We start from the raw sequence: 15625 nt of genomic DNA, 5'->3' as shown, positions 1-15625 counted from the left end.
ATGTTCAGGAAGAGGCTCTGTGAGTTAGTTTCTTCGGATCCATCCCATAGGATGGCTGCACTGAGACAGGTGTTTACCATGGCACAGTGCTCTGCTTTCTCATCAGCTGTCCTTCAGGGGACCTGAGGGCAAGGTCAGATTTGAACTGAGTAGATAATGAGAGGCAGAAGCGGGGTCTCATGGCTGATGGGAAAAATAAACTTTGGTCAAATTAACCTTATAAACAGAGCAGGGTTCTGTGAAGGGCCAGCTGTGGCTGATCAGAGAGACAAACTTTGGGTAGAAAAACTAAAGTAATGTATGTCTGTGGTTCACTAAAAAGGAGTCACAAATTACAAAGCCAACAATATGCAAATATCTTCTTCTTAACCTACATCTTCCACTCTGGAGACTTGGGACCACAGCAGGAGTCTCAAGGTGCTCAAATAGCAATAGCAATAAAGACTAGAGCAATGACAGCAACATTACCAATAGTAGAGCAGGAAGAGGAAGTTGGGCAGTGAAATGGCCAGCTGGATCCCCTGCCAGGTGGGAATCAAGTATGCAATTCCAGGGAGAATTATAATTCCCAGGGTAAAGAATATCTGAATCACGATTCCAACAATCCGCTGATCAGAACCAACGATCTCTGTCACTGAGCAGACAAAGCGAAAATAAATAACACAGAAACAAACCCAATTAAAAAAAAAATTATAAGAGGTGGAATATAAGGAAGGGTATTCTGTATCAGGCCACAGGTCTGTCTAGCCCAGCATCTTGTCTTCAGCAGTGTAGGCGTGTCACAGGCTGTCCAGGGCAAACACTGGTGACACCTCCTCATCAACTCACGCACCCTCCTTCAGCCAGAGGGGTTTCTGTCTGCGTGTTTACTACTGATCCACATAGGGCCACAACACGGGTTTGAGATTGCATCATGATCATGCTTGGTGGGCAATTCTTAGCATTCTGCCTGGGGCAGTTTTGGCTCATGCCCCAGACAAGAGGGTCCTTCAGGCAGAGGCTGCTCCCAGCAGGTAATATAGACAAGGCACCGGTGGGGAAAAGAATTAAACCACACCATGCTGGTTGCTCTGAGGGTAAGGTATGATCCAGTCTGGTTTATTTATTAGGACAATTATAGCTTTTGCTATTTGGGGGGGGTTTATAATTATTTGGTGGATGTTTTATTTTGTGAATGTGTCTAATAGCTGTGAAACCTATGCCTGTCTTTCAGACAATATCCCATGGCCGTGACATCCACAACTGAGGTGAGCAACGCATGAAAAAGTGTCTCCTGTTTGTTCCAAAAGTGTCACCACTACAACACCTTCAGACTAAAAGCAGAGGGTTTTACCTTGGTTTGCAACACACAGAAAACACTTTCTTTTAAATTTATTTATTTGTTTGTTTGTTTTACTAAAGCAGGCACAATTTTACAAGTAGCAATGGTTTGCTTTGTCTTGCAATGCAGAGAGATATGACACCACAAACATTTTTATTGACTATTCATCACATCTGCATAGCTCAGGGGCAACTCTGTTGCCTAAAGGTAGCTGCTTAGCACTGCCCCCCAAAAGAGTTGGGTCGTATGTAAAAGCAAAGGGAGGTTATTGGGTCAGCCTGAAACACAGATCAAGAGCTTTGGAGATGTATTAATAGCAACCACCCTCATGGTGCAAACCAACTTATGGTCTGTATATGTTTCTTAAGAGATGTTAGGTTGGCAAACACTCTGGGTGATCCCAGCAGATAAGAGTTAATCCCTGGAGGGATTTAGAAGGAAGCACCCTATCCAAGAGTTAGTCACCTTGCTTAGGTCTGCAGTAATACAGTGTACCTGAGGATCTCAGGATCTCCAAACCTTTCCCTAAAGTCAGGCAGCCTGATCTGAGCATAGAAAAACATTCCTTTCAAGCTTGGCCATTTTAAGGAAGCCATGGATCTGCCATAAAACATATTGCTGGTTAGAGCACTTGCCAAAGTTTCAAGATAAGATCTCAGTTTAAAACTAAGCCATGTGCATGGAAGTGAGAGGAAAAGCAGCTTCTGGTCCTTTCACTGGATATTGAACATGAGCTGCTCAGCAGTGTAACTTTGCCCAGAAAAACAAAGTTCTTCTGGGCTTTAGATGCTAATAGGGCTAGACTGGTATGTTTGCACGTACATCACCCCAGTGCTCCCAGGTCCCACTGTAAGTGTTTATGTCTGGCTAAAATTCCGCTCCCATTCATCTAAATTCCACTAGGAATTTTAAACAGTTGTCACAGGCCTCACAGACAACAGCAATGATACAAGTTTTTGCCCTATATCATGATGTTATCACAATGTTTTGGTTTATAACAGTAGATCACCAAATGGCTGGTTTTATTTTTAAGTAAATCTGACATCCCATCTCCTGTAGGAGGCCTTCCTCACCATCTGGCTTTTTCAGGCTTTATGACTGCCTTACTGAACCTGGAAGTCATTCAAGACATCACAACAATATCCTTTCTCTGTCAAAAGGCAGCTTTCTATGCAAGGAGCTTCACTGCTATAGACCATAGACTGATAAATTACAATGTACCAAAGATTCCGTATCCCTGCTGTTTTGATGCTATTTATAACAAAGCTTCCCTTTCTTTTCCCTTTTCAGGAAAATAATAACCCTAATAAGGACCCTGGTGTCCAGCCTGACACTAAGCAAAGTCTCCCAGCTAAAGAATGAAAGCAGCCAGCCAAGCTGTCCTCCCAGTGAGGAGAAGCAAACTCCTCTGAGCATCTGTGGAAGATGTTCAGACTCTGCCAAAATAAACCATGTCCCTGTTTGTGTATCCGGTTTCTTTGGGGGCTGCTCTGTAGATTTTTATCATCCTGGTTATCTTCTATGTAATAACAAAACGTTTATATATGAATAATCCATTCCCTCACCTCTTAATCATTGGAGAGCAAATGCATTAACCAGGATGGATTTGCGTAATTATTTTTCTGCTGACTCTAGGGCCAGTGCTTTGTTCCCAAGAAAAAATATTATGACAAGAAGATGTAGCAAGAGTCTTTGTCCTCCAGAAATGCCTCACTCTTCCTAACCAAGAAAAAAAGAAGGCAACAGCTCTCACCCAGCACGTAGCATGTCATCCAGGTTCCCTTGCCAAACATGCCTTGGAGAAAACGGAAGATCAAAAATACAGTAAAATTTGGTGAAAATGCCACTATGATACCACATATCCCAACCCCAAGGCAGGACAGCAGGTAGATGAGGATTCTGCCGTATCTGTTGAAAAAGGAAAAGAAAGTGGAAATCATGAAAAGACACAAATATTTTTCTTTTTTCTCAACATTTCATTTTAGTGATAGATCTGAAAGTGCTTTTTTGAGACCAGCCTTTTTCCGAAAGGTAGCTCTCTGAAATTTTGTAGTATTGGCCCTTGGGATATGGAACTCTTTTCCCTGTAGTAGTTATCACTGTCTTTATATCACTAATTTCAAAACTAGTGATGTCCTCACCAGCCCTCATTTTGTTTTAGAAAACTGTTTGTCTTTTTGTATCTAAACTATGGCCCATACATTCCAGTTCAGGTGTTTGATCTGATCAGGTTTTTAATAAGGGCAATTTTTGTTGGGAATTTCTGTTTTCACAAATTAGTCTTCTAATAATAATTACAGCCAGTTCTGTGAAAATAATTTCTGCTTTACCTACTCGGTGTGATTTTCTAGGTTTGGTTTAGGTTTAGATCACTTCTTTTCAAAATACGCCTAATGTATTCAGGAATCTCACTCTCCAGCAAGAAACATAATTATGTGCCCAAGGTAAGCCATAACTTAAAAAAAAGTCTTCCTGTAGTTTCATGGAATTGTGTCCTTGGAACACAACTAGATCTTTTCTCATTGTTTTAAGAAGAAACGGTGAAAAATTATGCAGCTGTTTATATTACCATAAAGTATTTGCAACAGTATTTGTTTGTTCATTTTGTTCAAAGGGTTTCATGAAAAGAATTAATGCAGGACAAAACCCAGGAAATTTTCAACAAGATCCATTCTTTTGAGTGCTGTCAAGGAGACAAGAGTGAAATGATCTGGCTGCAGCACGTTCCCCCAGTGCTGTCAATGAACAACATTCACAGTTCTACAGTAGGCTACATTAGGCTTACTACACACATACTCCTAGATGTATTATTTTCTTTTAATAATTGGCTGTAATATCTCTGCTTTTTCACAGTTTTGAGGTGCTAGTGTCACAATTGCCCAGCCAGACACTGAACAGAGATACTTTAAGTTACTCAATGCTGTGGCTGCTTTTTTGCCTTGCTTTTTCCCTTATTACTATATCCTTTGGAAAGATGAGGTTCTCCTTGAAACTACTTTTGTTTGGTAGTTCAAAATTTTCCATTTGAGATGAAGATAAGCCTGTAAGTATTTCTACCTATGAAGAAGTTGTACTATAAGTTATTATTATTACTAGAGATACAAAAGAAAATATGAACCAGGCAGAAAGTAATTTACAAACTGAAGAAAAATGCTCTGTCACTGAAATCATCAGTGGTGCACTCACCCAATGCACAGGTTGACTACTGTTAAGTAGCAGCACAAAGCACAAACTAGGCTCCCTTCTTTACTCTCAGAGCAAGGTAGAGCTCATGGGAGCTCTGCCTCTGGCACAGGTTAGGTACTCAAGCCTGAATGTCACCCACACCTTTTCAGAATCACAGAATAGGTAAGGTTGAGAGGGACTTGTCCTTGGTTTCATCCAGCTCTCAGAGAGAGCCTGGCAAGAGCTGTGACCTCAGAGGTAAGTATATGAGCACAGCCTGTGAATGGAGAGAGTTACCCACTGAGCCCCTTCCTTCTTTCCTCAAGTAGCTGCTTTCTTCATCAATGGTGCCTATTAATGGTGCCATCCTTCAAGTAAACATCAGTCCAGAAAATTGCTCTGAATTCTTCCTTTTTATTTCTGCCGTTCCTGGGTCCAGATGTGCACAGGAAACATCAAAAACCACAAGAAAAGCTCATTTCATGGAATTTTGAGGTCCAAACAGGACCAGTAAGTACAATCACATAAAGTTTCCAGCCCAAATCAGAGCAAAAATTACATTGGCTGGATTTTGTTAGCACCATTTGGGGATGTTTATCCAAAGGGAATTAAACCTGCAAAATGTTGACACATGTCTATTTCAGGTGATACTGGAAGTGATTTCACCTCCCAACAAACCAAAGGACAGCAGAACTCATACTGTACCTGTCTGCAGCATAGCCCAGGATGAATGCACCAGCCAGGAACCCCAGATTGAGGATGGCCTGTGAGAGATCCAGCATCCAGGCATTGGCGCACACAAGATCATACTGTGGGAACAAGGGAGAGACATAAACACCCAGGTGGGTCATTTGTCACCCTCAGGGCAAAACATTACAGAACTGCATAGGTCCACATGGGAAGCTGAAAAGGAAGGGGAAGAGGGAAGGGAAGGGGAAGTTCAAATACTCTTGCTCAATAACAAGCACCAGTAGGCCCATAGCAAGCACTCTTCAAGTGGCCATGAACAGGGAGAGCTCCTCCTTGCCAAAAGGATGCTGCCTTTCATACATCAGTTGTCCAGATTTGGACAGCAAATCACTCTTCTGCAAACAACGCTGTTAAATACATTGCCAAGGCAAAGTCCTGACTTTGTTTAGTGCAGAATAAGGGTCCACAGCTATTGCCAGTGAAAACAGCATCTTACAGAAATTGTTTAGTTATTCTTCTTTGTGCCTTCTAGATAAAAGCAAAAACATGTAGTCCCTGAGGAAACTGCAAACAGATCTCAGATCAATTTCAGACACATTGAACAAATGTTTTCTTGGTGTAGCTTTCCCAGACTTTTCTATTCCTTATACTGCAGCATCCATAGCTCCCTAGCATACTAACAAGGATGGGGATGGGGATGAATGGAGGCAAAAGGAAGAGGGAAGTGGTTGAGAGGAAGGGAGAGACTAGGAACTAAAAATAGAATTAACACAGACAGCATGGCATGGGAAATTACTTTACAGTTCCTGGAGAATAAAGGAATATTAAACACTGCAGACTATATGGGATTTGGGAGGTTTCAATCCATACCTGGGGTAATCATTTGAACAATGAGGTCTCAGGACCAAAGGAAGCCACAGACAACAGCAGCTGCCACCATTTACCTAGAGACACCCTTTTGCTTTCAAATGTGAGCTATAAGATTTTTTTCATTGTCAACAAGGTGCTGGTTGCCGAAGCACACACAGTGTGCCACATTTGTGCTCACCAGCACATGAAACCACCAATGTTCAAGCACTCTTCTCAGAGGGAATGGCCACAGGATGGGATAGAGAGATAGCAGCCTCTTCTGCCATTCACAGTTCTCCAGACCCTAAAATTTAGTGTCATGTGCCTGAGCTCCATCTCAGCCCATTTGCATGCTGTAATGCCCAGAGTATTATCTGGGCCTGAGGGCTCAGAGGTGCCTACACAGGACATACAAGGGGCACCTCATAGGTCTCTAACCTGATAGATATCCCACCTCCACTGACTTTAAGCAAAGCCATGGTTTTGATGGCAACCCCATTACTCCAGGGAGCCTGACTGGCCACCTTTCAGCCACCTCAAGCTATGAGCACTGGCTTCCACTTCTGTAAATCTTGAGCAAGAGCTGCAGAAGCCTCTAAGAAGAATAAAAGTTCTCAGCTGTCATACTCAAGGGCAATTGAAATGCTTTCCTAAAATAGCCTGAACATGGAGCAGCACTTTCAGATTTCAAATGCTGCTTAACCTCTTGCTTTTTGAAGCAATGAAAACCCTGGCAAATAGTATCAAAAGATGTATCTTTGAAAAATAATGGGGATTTGTGAGAACGACCACTAAAAGAAGACTTTTAAAACACAATGCAATTCCCTGTCCTGATGCCAGAGGCTGGGACTCTCCTTGACCCCTTTTCAAAAACTGTATTTATTTTTAAATTATTTTATCTCTCTTTGCTGTAAACAGGCAAGGAACAAACTATCATGAAAGAAAGCAGAAGAACAAAGGCATGCCAGAAAGGAAGGTGAAAGTATCTTTAACGGAGAGGATTCTTTCATCTGTACAGCAATTTCCTATGATTTATGCAGCAGCTGAAACTACCTCTACACTAACAATATCATCAAATATTGTATATATTCTGGGAAATAGGAACATACAGAAAACTTCTAAAGGAGCTGTGGGCTCTTCCTGAAGATTAGTGACAATACACTAACTGTTCTCCTAAGTTAGTCCTGCACTTTGCCATTTTCTAAGTATTTAAATAAATTCTGGTACAGATAAGCACTTCTGTTTGCTTGACAGTAACACCTAGCATTGAAGTCATCACCCCGCTAATGTCTTGTTTTTCATTTGCAAACATAACCTTTAGAGGGGAATGTAACCTTTAAAAGAGAATTGAATGCCCCGCAGAGATCTTTTCTTTATCCAAGCTGCATGTCAGACCCACTTCACTGCTTCAGCTGTGACCTGGCTTGGTTGTGCCTGAAAGTTATCCCTATATGCTTCCCTTGGACAAAAATCATCGGCAACAGTTTACCCACGTTTTCAGACTGCCTCCAGTTAGTCCTTAGTCCTCCTGTATGACACCCCTACCAAACACTTCCCATGTTCCTTGCTAGCAGCCTCCACAAAAGGTAGTGGCATGGTGCCTCCTGTCTGTTTCTGAACGTTCATATGCCCATCCATGCAGGGGCTGGTGTTTACACTTCTAAAAATGCTAAAGCATTTATTGCAGTGCCATGCAGCCGGGGGGAAAAGGATACAAAACAGCAAAGTAAAGCCTGTTAGAACGCAGCGAGCTGGCTCCTCACTGTAATCACCAAGCAGGTGATCTAGCTCAGCTGGCCAGCTCCAGCTAAGGGCACATCCCCTTCCTGGCATTGCTGTGCTCTCAGCCAAGCCTCTTACTGCTCTAGTGCAGGCACCCAGCACAGCCCTACAACTCACCTCTGTATTCAGTCCTGCCCTCACCTGCAGGATTTCTATCCACTGTAGGACACAAACCACTGTGCACCTGAACACCGACCCTTTCCATTTAGGGAGCTGACTGAAAAACTGCCCAAAGTGGTAAACAATCCACTTCCTCACTCCTTTTCTCTTAGCCTTGACAATGAGCTGCCATTGTAAGCAGAAATGAGGTGCTGCCATCACAGACAGGCAGCAGGAACCAGCTCCTTCCGGAATTCCTCTATAGTGTCCTTAACAGATGGGAAAAACAGTTCTGTCCTCCTTGCCAGCCTTGCAGTCCATGCAGCCATCCACTGCTGGTTGGAAATACATCCTTGTCATGAATATCTGCATATCTGCTGAGGCTTGGACACCAACGAGATGCTCAGATTTACAGAAGCAGTGGCATGACTGGAAGGAGCAGCACTGGTATGCTTCACTGATCTATAAAGGAGCAGCAAACCACCTGAGTGAGATTTCTCTAGGAGAAGGAAGAGGCTTTGCACTGGCTCCCTGTAGCTCATTAGTGGTGTAATCAGCCTAAGAAAGAGTGGCAACTGGATGAGCTTGTACATGACTAATGACTGGGAAATATGGGGCTGTGGCAACTTCTCCTTTCTTCGTAGCTTTGAAACGAGGCAAACATTTTCCATTTAAGTTTGACCTACAGAGTAAGCACAAACTTGTAATTCCTGGTACTTGAGAGACCTTTATTCACTTGAGCACACGTATGCCTGTAGAAATATATTGTTTTAAATCGCAACATGCCATTAAAAGCTCCTCAAAATGTAGCAGCCTTGGGTAGGAGTTTTGAAGAGCTTTACTGCCTGTTACAATTAAATTACAAAACAATGGATTAAACTCTATGATCAATAAACTTTTACAGTGATTCCCCAGCCCATTTGCAGCAGCATGTCCAGAGCCCAGACACGTTTTAAATGGTATTCATACAAGTGACCAAAAAGTGTTTGGTTTACCCTTTCACTCCCAGTGACAAATGGTTCAGTGAGATATTCATAGTTTAAGGAAACACGGGGAGATGCTGACTGTTGCTGCATGTTCCTTATTTGTTTCTGGGCAGCTCTTCTCCCGTCCACTGGCCTTTCAAACTACTAGCTTTCCCACATCCTTATTGCAACAAACCCCTCTGCAAGGGAGTGCAGTGGAAAGGGAGAAATTACCTTCTTTTTCTCTTTCTGTTAAAGCTTCTCTCAGAGTGCTAAGGGATGAAGCAACTGTCATTCTGCATATCTTGTTTCAAGCTGAGCACTTAACAGGACAAGAGGAATCAGTCACTACCCTGCTGCCAGGGCACTGGGACTCAGAGCCTGAGGGACCGGTTAGCTTTGAAAGCTTTTTAAGTTTCTCTGCTGTGCATGACTGAAGGCCCATGACCTTTGTGTCCCTGACATTTGGATCACCTCATTCATTGAGTATCCTAGGACAAATGACCTGTTCTGTCCTCCTCCTTTTTCTCTGTCTCTTCAGGGCCAAAAAAAGAGGGAGGTGGAGAAACTCTTCATCTCCTAACGGAGGAAAAGCAGCAGCTGTCCGCAAAATAATAAGAAAAAAATTAAACCCCCAGCTAGTACCAGTGGGCTTGATGGCAATGGAAGAAACACCACCCCATTGGCTTAACCCCTGCAAGCAACCGCTCCAGCCCCTCCCATACAGACAAATCTTAGTCAGAGCTTCATGAGAAATTCAGCAGTTGCAGCTCCCTCTGCTCTCTGTGCCCTTTTCCCTTTTCCCTTCCCTAATTAATACTAATCCCATCATGACAGTGAAAATAAGTCAGGATATACTGACATGCCAATAACAGCAGTCACACTAGATCAACAATTTGAGGGTAAATTGAGTTGTTTATTCCCTTGGAGGAGGATAGCAGAAGGACCAGCTGTGCTTTCTCCATCCTGAGTTTGACTGACATGTTATCTTCTTCTCTGAGGGACTGTAAAAACCATGAGACAAACAATATTTGTTGCCTTACAGGTTTCTCTGCAAATGTTGGCTGGTATTTTCTGAGGTGGCTGGCAAGCCGAGAAGTAAGAAGATTGATTCCCAGCAGGTGTAATAGGCTATGTTCAGATGATCATTTGTCCTCCTCAGACCTCACACTTCGGCAACAAATTATTGTTAGGTCTCAAAATGACATCATCTACAGCATGAAGACTTGCTGCAGACAGGACATATTGGGAACTGTCCCTTCTGCTCAACTCCTGCCAACAAAGGCTGAGATAAATGCTGTCTAAAATAGGCCCAGCTGTGCTGTAGCTGCTGATGACCACATAGACCTCCCTCTTCCTTTCCTCCAGCGTCTCAGGCCATTTCATTGCAGTTGCAATTGTAACTCATGCCCATGCCTCAAGGAGTCATCAATGCCAAAAATGTCTGAAGAAAATAGCTCTCCCTTTGCACACTATTTTCAGCCACCCTGTCACAAAGTACTAGATTTGTCTCCTCAGGGTTAAAAGTACACAGTGCCAAAGCCTGGCAGTATTAAAGATCAGTGATCCCAACTTCAGCACAGTTTCCTGGAAAAGTTAGGTTTATTGACTTTGGTATGTCCTGGGTACATGGGTCCTTCACAAGGCTCACCCAGCAGGTCTTGGCAGGCAAAACACTTTTTGTTTCAAGTGCTACAGAGCTCAGGGGGTGACCTGGGCTCCCCTCCAGACCCTTGGGCCAGAGCATGAGTTTGTGGCCCCCAGTCCACTGCAGCCTCCCAGCACACCTGTTGTTTCTCCATCTCCATCCACTGCACAGAAACACAGCCCTTCCCTTCCCTCCTCCCTCTAAAAGAGCTGCTGCTGTCAGCAGCCCTCCCTCCTGAGCAGTGCCAGCCACCTGCTGGGACCAGCATCATTTCAGATGGCACCAGCTGGCATGAGCCAGGAATCTATTTACCTTGATAATTTACCCTGTCAGCTTCTCTCTCCAAGAAAAATCTGAGAAGCCACTGCATTTCTATCCTGCTGCTGATGCAGTTTCACAGGGAGATGGGCAAGACATGCTCAGCTAAACCAGACCAAGGTCCTCTGGCAGTGGAAGGTCCTCTGCACAGATCCACCACCTCAGTGCAGCTGTGTCTCAAAATGGTATCTCGAAACATTTATGTCAACCCAGGTCTGCTTTGCTCAACTCCAACACAGTGCAGATCTCTGTGTGCAGCACCAGTGACAACTTCCTCGAACCTGTGTTGCCCTCACAGAAAGGCCTGACCTAAAGCCTGACCTAAAGCAATGGAACAGACACCCTTGGCCATGTCACTGCAGAAGTAGGGACCTATTGTCAGAGCCCATTGGACACCAAAGGAAGATTTTAAGAGGGAATCTTTAGCAATACTGTGTTGCCCATCACTAGAACAAGGTCACTGGCTTTGCCATGTGTTGGTCCTGTGATGACTTTTTAATACAATTTGCTCTTCTCTTCAAATGCTGAAGGAGGAAAGTCCTGTACATTCTCTCAGAACCTCACTGAGGTTACCCCAACACTGAGACTCAGGAGTCCTGCAGTAGCAGGTGGTGCAGCAGATACCCCAAGTACTATATATAGAGAAGTGTGTGCTTTTTATCAATCCACACTCCCCTTTTTTTCCTTTGCTTCCTTCTGCTGATGCTATTGTGAATACCTTTGCATAAGACAACTATCTAAGATGAGAGAATGGCCAGTGAGCAACATGAGCAGTGAAGTCAGGTACCACAATGCCATTCGTTTCACAACTTCTCATGAATCAGTCCATCCAGCCACATGATTATCATCTGAAGGGTGCTCAGAACTTACTGCAACAGCCTGTGGTTTGGCTGCCAGACCTGTGGTGTTATGTGACATCTTTTCTCAGAGAAGGCTTTATATGCCTTCTTTTGTCCTCTGAATCCCCTGTCACACTGCAAATTCATACTGGACCTGTGCTTGCCATAAGCCTGGAAGGACTTGAGCACACTGACTTTTCCCCCCATCCTCTCTCTTTCTCCCTGGATGTATATCCTGAGACTGTTTTGTAACTCATCCTTTTAATTTTGTCTCCCTAGTCCCTTCCACTGTTGATTCAACAAGACATGCCATAAATCTTTAGTTGAAAGAAACATCTCTGCACACACGGGCAAAATGAAGCACTTACAAGTAGATGGATAAGAAAACAAGTCTTTGGTGAGCTAATTAAACAGAGCCTAAATTGAGTCATGGTTTGTTAGAGACTCAGCTGGGCAAAAAAGAGGTTAAATTAAATCTGAGAATTAAATTGTCTTTGCTGGATATATAACTCATTAATAAGATATGAAGCCCCTTTTAGTAGCTGATCTCAGAGCAATTGAGTCAGGACATGCATGCCACAAGCTTCCTTTTTAGATGAAGAAATCAAGCCTGGTGGGATATGATTTATCCAGAAAATGTTGCAAAACTGGGAAGAGGTTCCAAGTGGCACAGGTCACAGCCCAGCAGCCTCTATCCAAGGTGGACCTGGCCAGCAAAAGTACCTCTAGGAGTCACAGTGACACCGATGGTGGGACCTGCTGCCCTGGCACAGGGGAGAGAGAGTCCCAGCCTGTCATTCCTTGCAGACTGTTACTCCATGGTTTTCCCAATATGCACCTTTGGGAGCACAGGTGGGAAGTGCTTTCCCCAAGCATCCCTTCATCCCTCCTCCCTTCCCTGGCCCTGAAGGGTCTCCCCAGCAGAAAAGAGGAAGAAGGTGAAGATGGATGAGGTATTTGCCCGAGAACATTGAACCTTTCTCTCCCATTTATTGCTGCAAGACAAATACTGGTTTCCTTTTCCCATAGCTGTACTCATCACTGCTGGAAAATCACAGTGTATCGGTTGATACACAAAGTGCTGCCATAAACAGACTCTGAGCATGATCTTACAGACACAACCTACATGCTTTCACCTATAGCAAGGCTGAACAGGAAAAAAAAGGGACAGCAACAGAAAAGGAATCTATATTTTTAATTTTAAGGTCTAATTCCTCACAGTGCCCCAGCAGAGGTGCCTTGGAGGTGGCAGTATAAACTTCCCACCACATCCATGTCCCATGGATTGTTCCACAGCCAGGCTGCAGCTCCCAGGCACCATCTGGCCTCCTGCCCACCCAGCCCTACCTTCCACTGCCAATGTGGGCAGAGATACATCATTATTAGGGACCAAAGTTTGACACCAGCTCCCTGCGTGTCATTTGCAGCCCTCTGAGCAGCCTTGACTTCATCGATCATACACAAAAGCCAATTCTGAACCTTTGCTCAAGGGCCAGTCAGGTGCTCTGATTTCTCTTCTCCTGAGCGTAAACCCTGGCTAAAGCTGCTCAGGTTGCATGCGGTGCTCAGGGAATGGACAGCCTGAAGCCTGCAAGTGGATACAGCAGTTCCAGCTGGATGGGAGAAGGATGGTGAATTGAAAGGATGGGATAGGCATCTCTTTTCAGTGTTTGCTCAGGGCTTTGCCTGCTGTGCCCTGCTCTGTGTTTCGGAGGACACAGCTCTGGTGTAAGCACAGTGGGAGGCTCCTGAGACAGAGAGGAACCAGAGCCCTCAGCTGTGCTGACACATTTTGCAGTGCACCTTGATGATTTCTGAGCCAATCCCTCTAAGCACACTTTGTATTTTTCATCACTGCGTGGGTGACAATTGCTGTCAAAATGACCCTAACATACACACTCCTAGAGTGCAGACTGTATTTTGGAGCCAAATCACAGCACATCCATGGCACAATTACAGATTACACAGAGGATCTCCTAGGAAAGAATCTGCAATGGCCTTTTGCAGCCTCATTAAAAAAATCACTGCACTTGCCAGTGCTTACCACTAGTGACAATAGCCTGCTGTTCTCTGACACTGATGTTGAGGGAAAGCATGAATGTCAGCTTTGGGCAGAAATGTGCGTTTGGTTTTTCTTAAGTAAGCACAATCACTTCTGCTGACTCCTGCCGGATCTCAGATAGGCAGTCTGCCACCTGTTGTTTTTTATTACCTGCAAACTTAAATATTCAATACTGGAAATACAGAGAAGAGATAATCTACATTGATCCAGGTCATAGAGTACCCTTGGAGTTTACACCGCCAAAGCTGCTGGCCCAAAACTGAGCAGCAGAAGCCTCAGCTGCAAGGACTTAAGTTTTTGTTTTAATCTGACATTCCTCTACAGACAGAGCAATATCTCTTCAGGATATTTGGCTTTGCTTGGGCACTTGGCTTTGAATAGCCACCTTTCATATCAGCTCACCTTTCCCTAAAAGCTTGATGCCAGCACTTGATCATACTCATTGTCCCGATTTGCTCATGACTCAAAATGAAATAAATCTGGGAAGGAAAACCAGCCAGCAAAGCAATGACCCTTGCATTGGCAATCCCATTTTACTGCTGCAATCCCACACCAGGATAGACACCACCGATTAGAGGATGGGTGTTTTCCTTACCTCGCTGACAACAGATGAGTGGGGCTGTTCATAGACCCAGTTATCGTGGCAAGTGGCGAGTGGCAGGTTGCCCGCGCTGTGATTGCCATAGTGGGCAAGCGGGCTGGTGCAGCTGACAGAGGTGTCCCAAGTGACATCCAGCCTCTCACACTCCCCACTGATGGACTTGTTCCCCAGGTGCAGGGGCAGTACCGTGAAGTTTCGTTCCTCTTCCAGTGTCCAGCCACATCGTTCACTTAACTCAGCTGCCCCAGGGATCCTGCACCAGAAGTTCTCTGGTGCCTGCCCAAGGAAAACTACGCTGGCGAACAGGGAAGAAAAAGTTATGCCTGTCTGGCTAAGGAGGAAAAAGACCCTCTTTTGAAATCTTCCAAATTCCCCGGCCTCCTTCAAAACCTCATCAAAAGATGGCATTATGTGAGGTGGTCTGTCCACTTGCAGCAGCCCGAGAGATGGCAGAGTTTTCTTTCACACTTCGCATCGGCTGCTGACACTTCCTACAAACGTGACGGTCTCGCCTCCCCTCGCTCCTCTCTTCTCATGAGCACACACAGACGCACAGACAGACAGACAGGCAGGCACGGAGACACCAGGATGCTGCCGGTGGCATGAGCGGAGGCGGAGCGGGACTCGGCGGCAGGCGGACATGCAGGCGCACACCCAGCACACACCCAGGCACACACGAGGAGACTCAGGGCACGACAAGTGGCACTGGGCTTACACACAGACGGGGAGGAGTGCGAGCTGAAGCCAACAAACAGATTGTAGGAGAGGAGGGGCGTGCATTTCCTATTCATTCCGAATGTTAAACAGCTTACGCAATAAACCCGGTTAACTCCTTAAGGGACGAGCCAGCTGCAAAGGCCAGCTCCCGCAGCGGCTGCGATAAATTAATAGGTGCAAGGATAAAGGTGAAAGTTAAATAGGAAAGAGCACAGAAGCTGTTGCAAAAAGCATCAGTGAGTGATGCAGGCTCTCTGCAGGATGGCAGAGGCCGGAAGAAAGTTGTTTTAAAAGACCTATAGTCTTTCCTTCCACAAATAGAAATTAATACTCTGGCAAAGTTTAATTACTTCTCCAAGGCACTACTTCGGCATCTGTACACACTTAATTCGCAAGGGTCTTTTCCTTCTGTAGCATAAATAAAGTGAAGGTCACAAACTGCAACCAAAATCCAAGAATTTTTCTTGAAGTTTGATCTATCTGTTCAAGAAGGCTTTTATATGACCTTGTTAAATATTATTCAAAAAATATCTCAAATATTTAAAAGAGAAATGGCAGTGTTTCTTTAT

The 15625-nt window shown here is 44.5% G+C and overlaps 1 protein-coding gene across 1 annotated transcript in view; it reads right to left on the bottom strand.

Moving 5' to 3' along the window:
- The window catches only part of SLC22A3 (solute carrier family 22 member 3), a 30069-nt gene extending 14977 nt beyond the window's left edge, over positions 1-15092 (bottom strand). The window contains exons 1-4 of the mRNA XM_010401221.4: positions 14334-15092; positions 5192-5295; positions 3075-3229; positions 469-634 (exon numbers count right to left, since the gene is read on the bottom strand). Of these exons, the coding sequence (XP_010399523.1) occupies positions 469-634; positions 3075-3229; positions 5192-5295; positions 14334-14747 (839 nt within the window). The 5' untranslated portion in view covers positions 14748-15092. The remainder of the gene's footprint in view (positions 1-468; positions 635-3074; positions 3230-5191; positions 5296-14333) is intronic.
- Positions 15093-15625: the final 533 nt, after the last annotated feature.

Source organism: Corvus cornix, chromosome 3 (genome assembly GCF_000738735.6).
Source record: "Corvus cornix cornix isolate S_Up_H32 chromosome 3, ASM73873v5, whole genome shotgun sequence".
NCBI classification, from domain to species: domain Eukaryota; kingdom Metazoa; phylum Chordata; class Aves; order Passeriformes; family Corvidae; genus Corvus; species Corvus cornix.
This window is presented reverse-complemented; position numbering and strand designations above follow the sequence as displayed.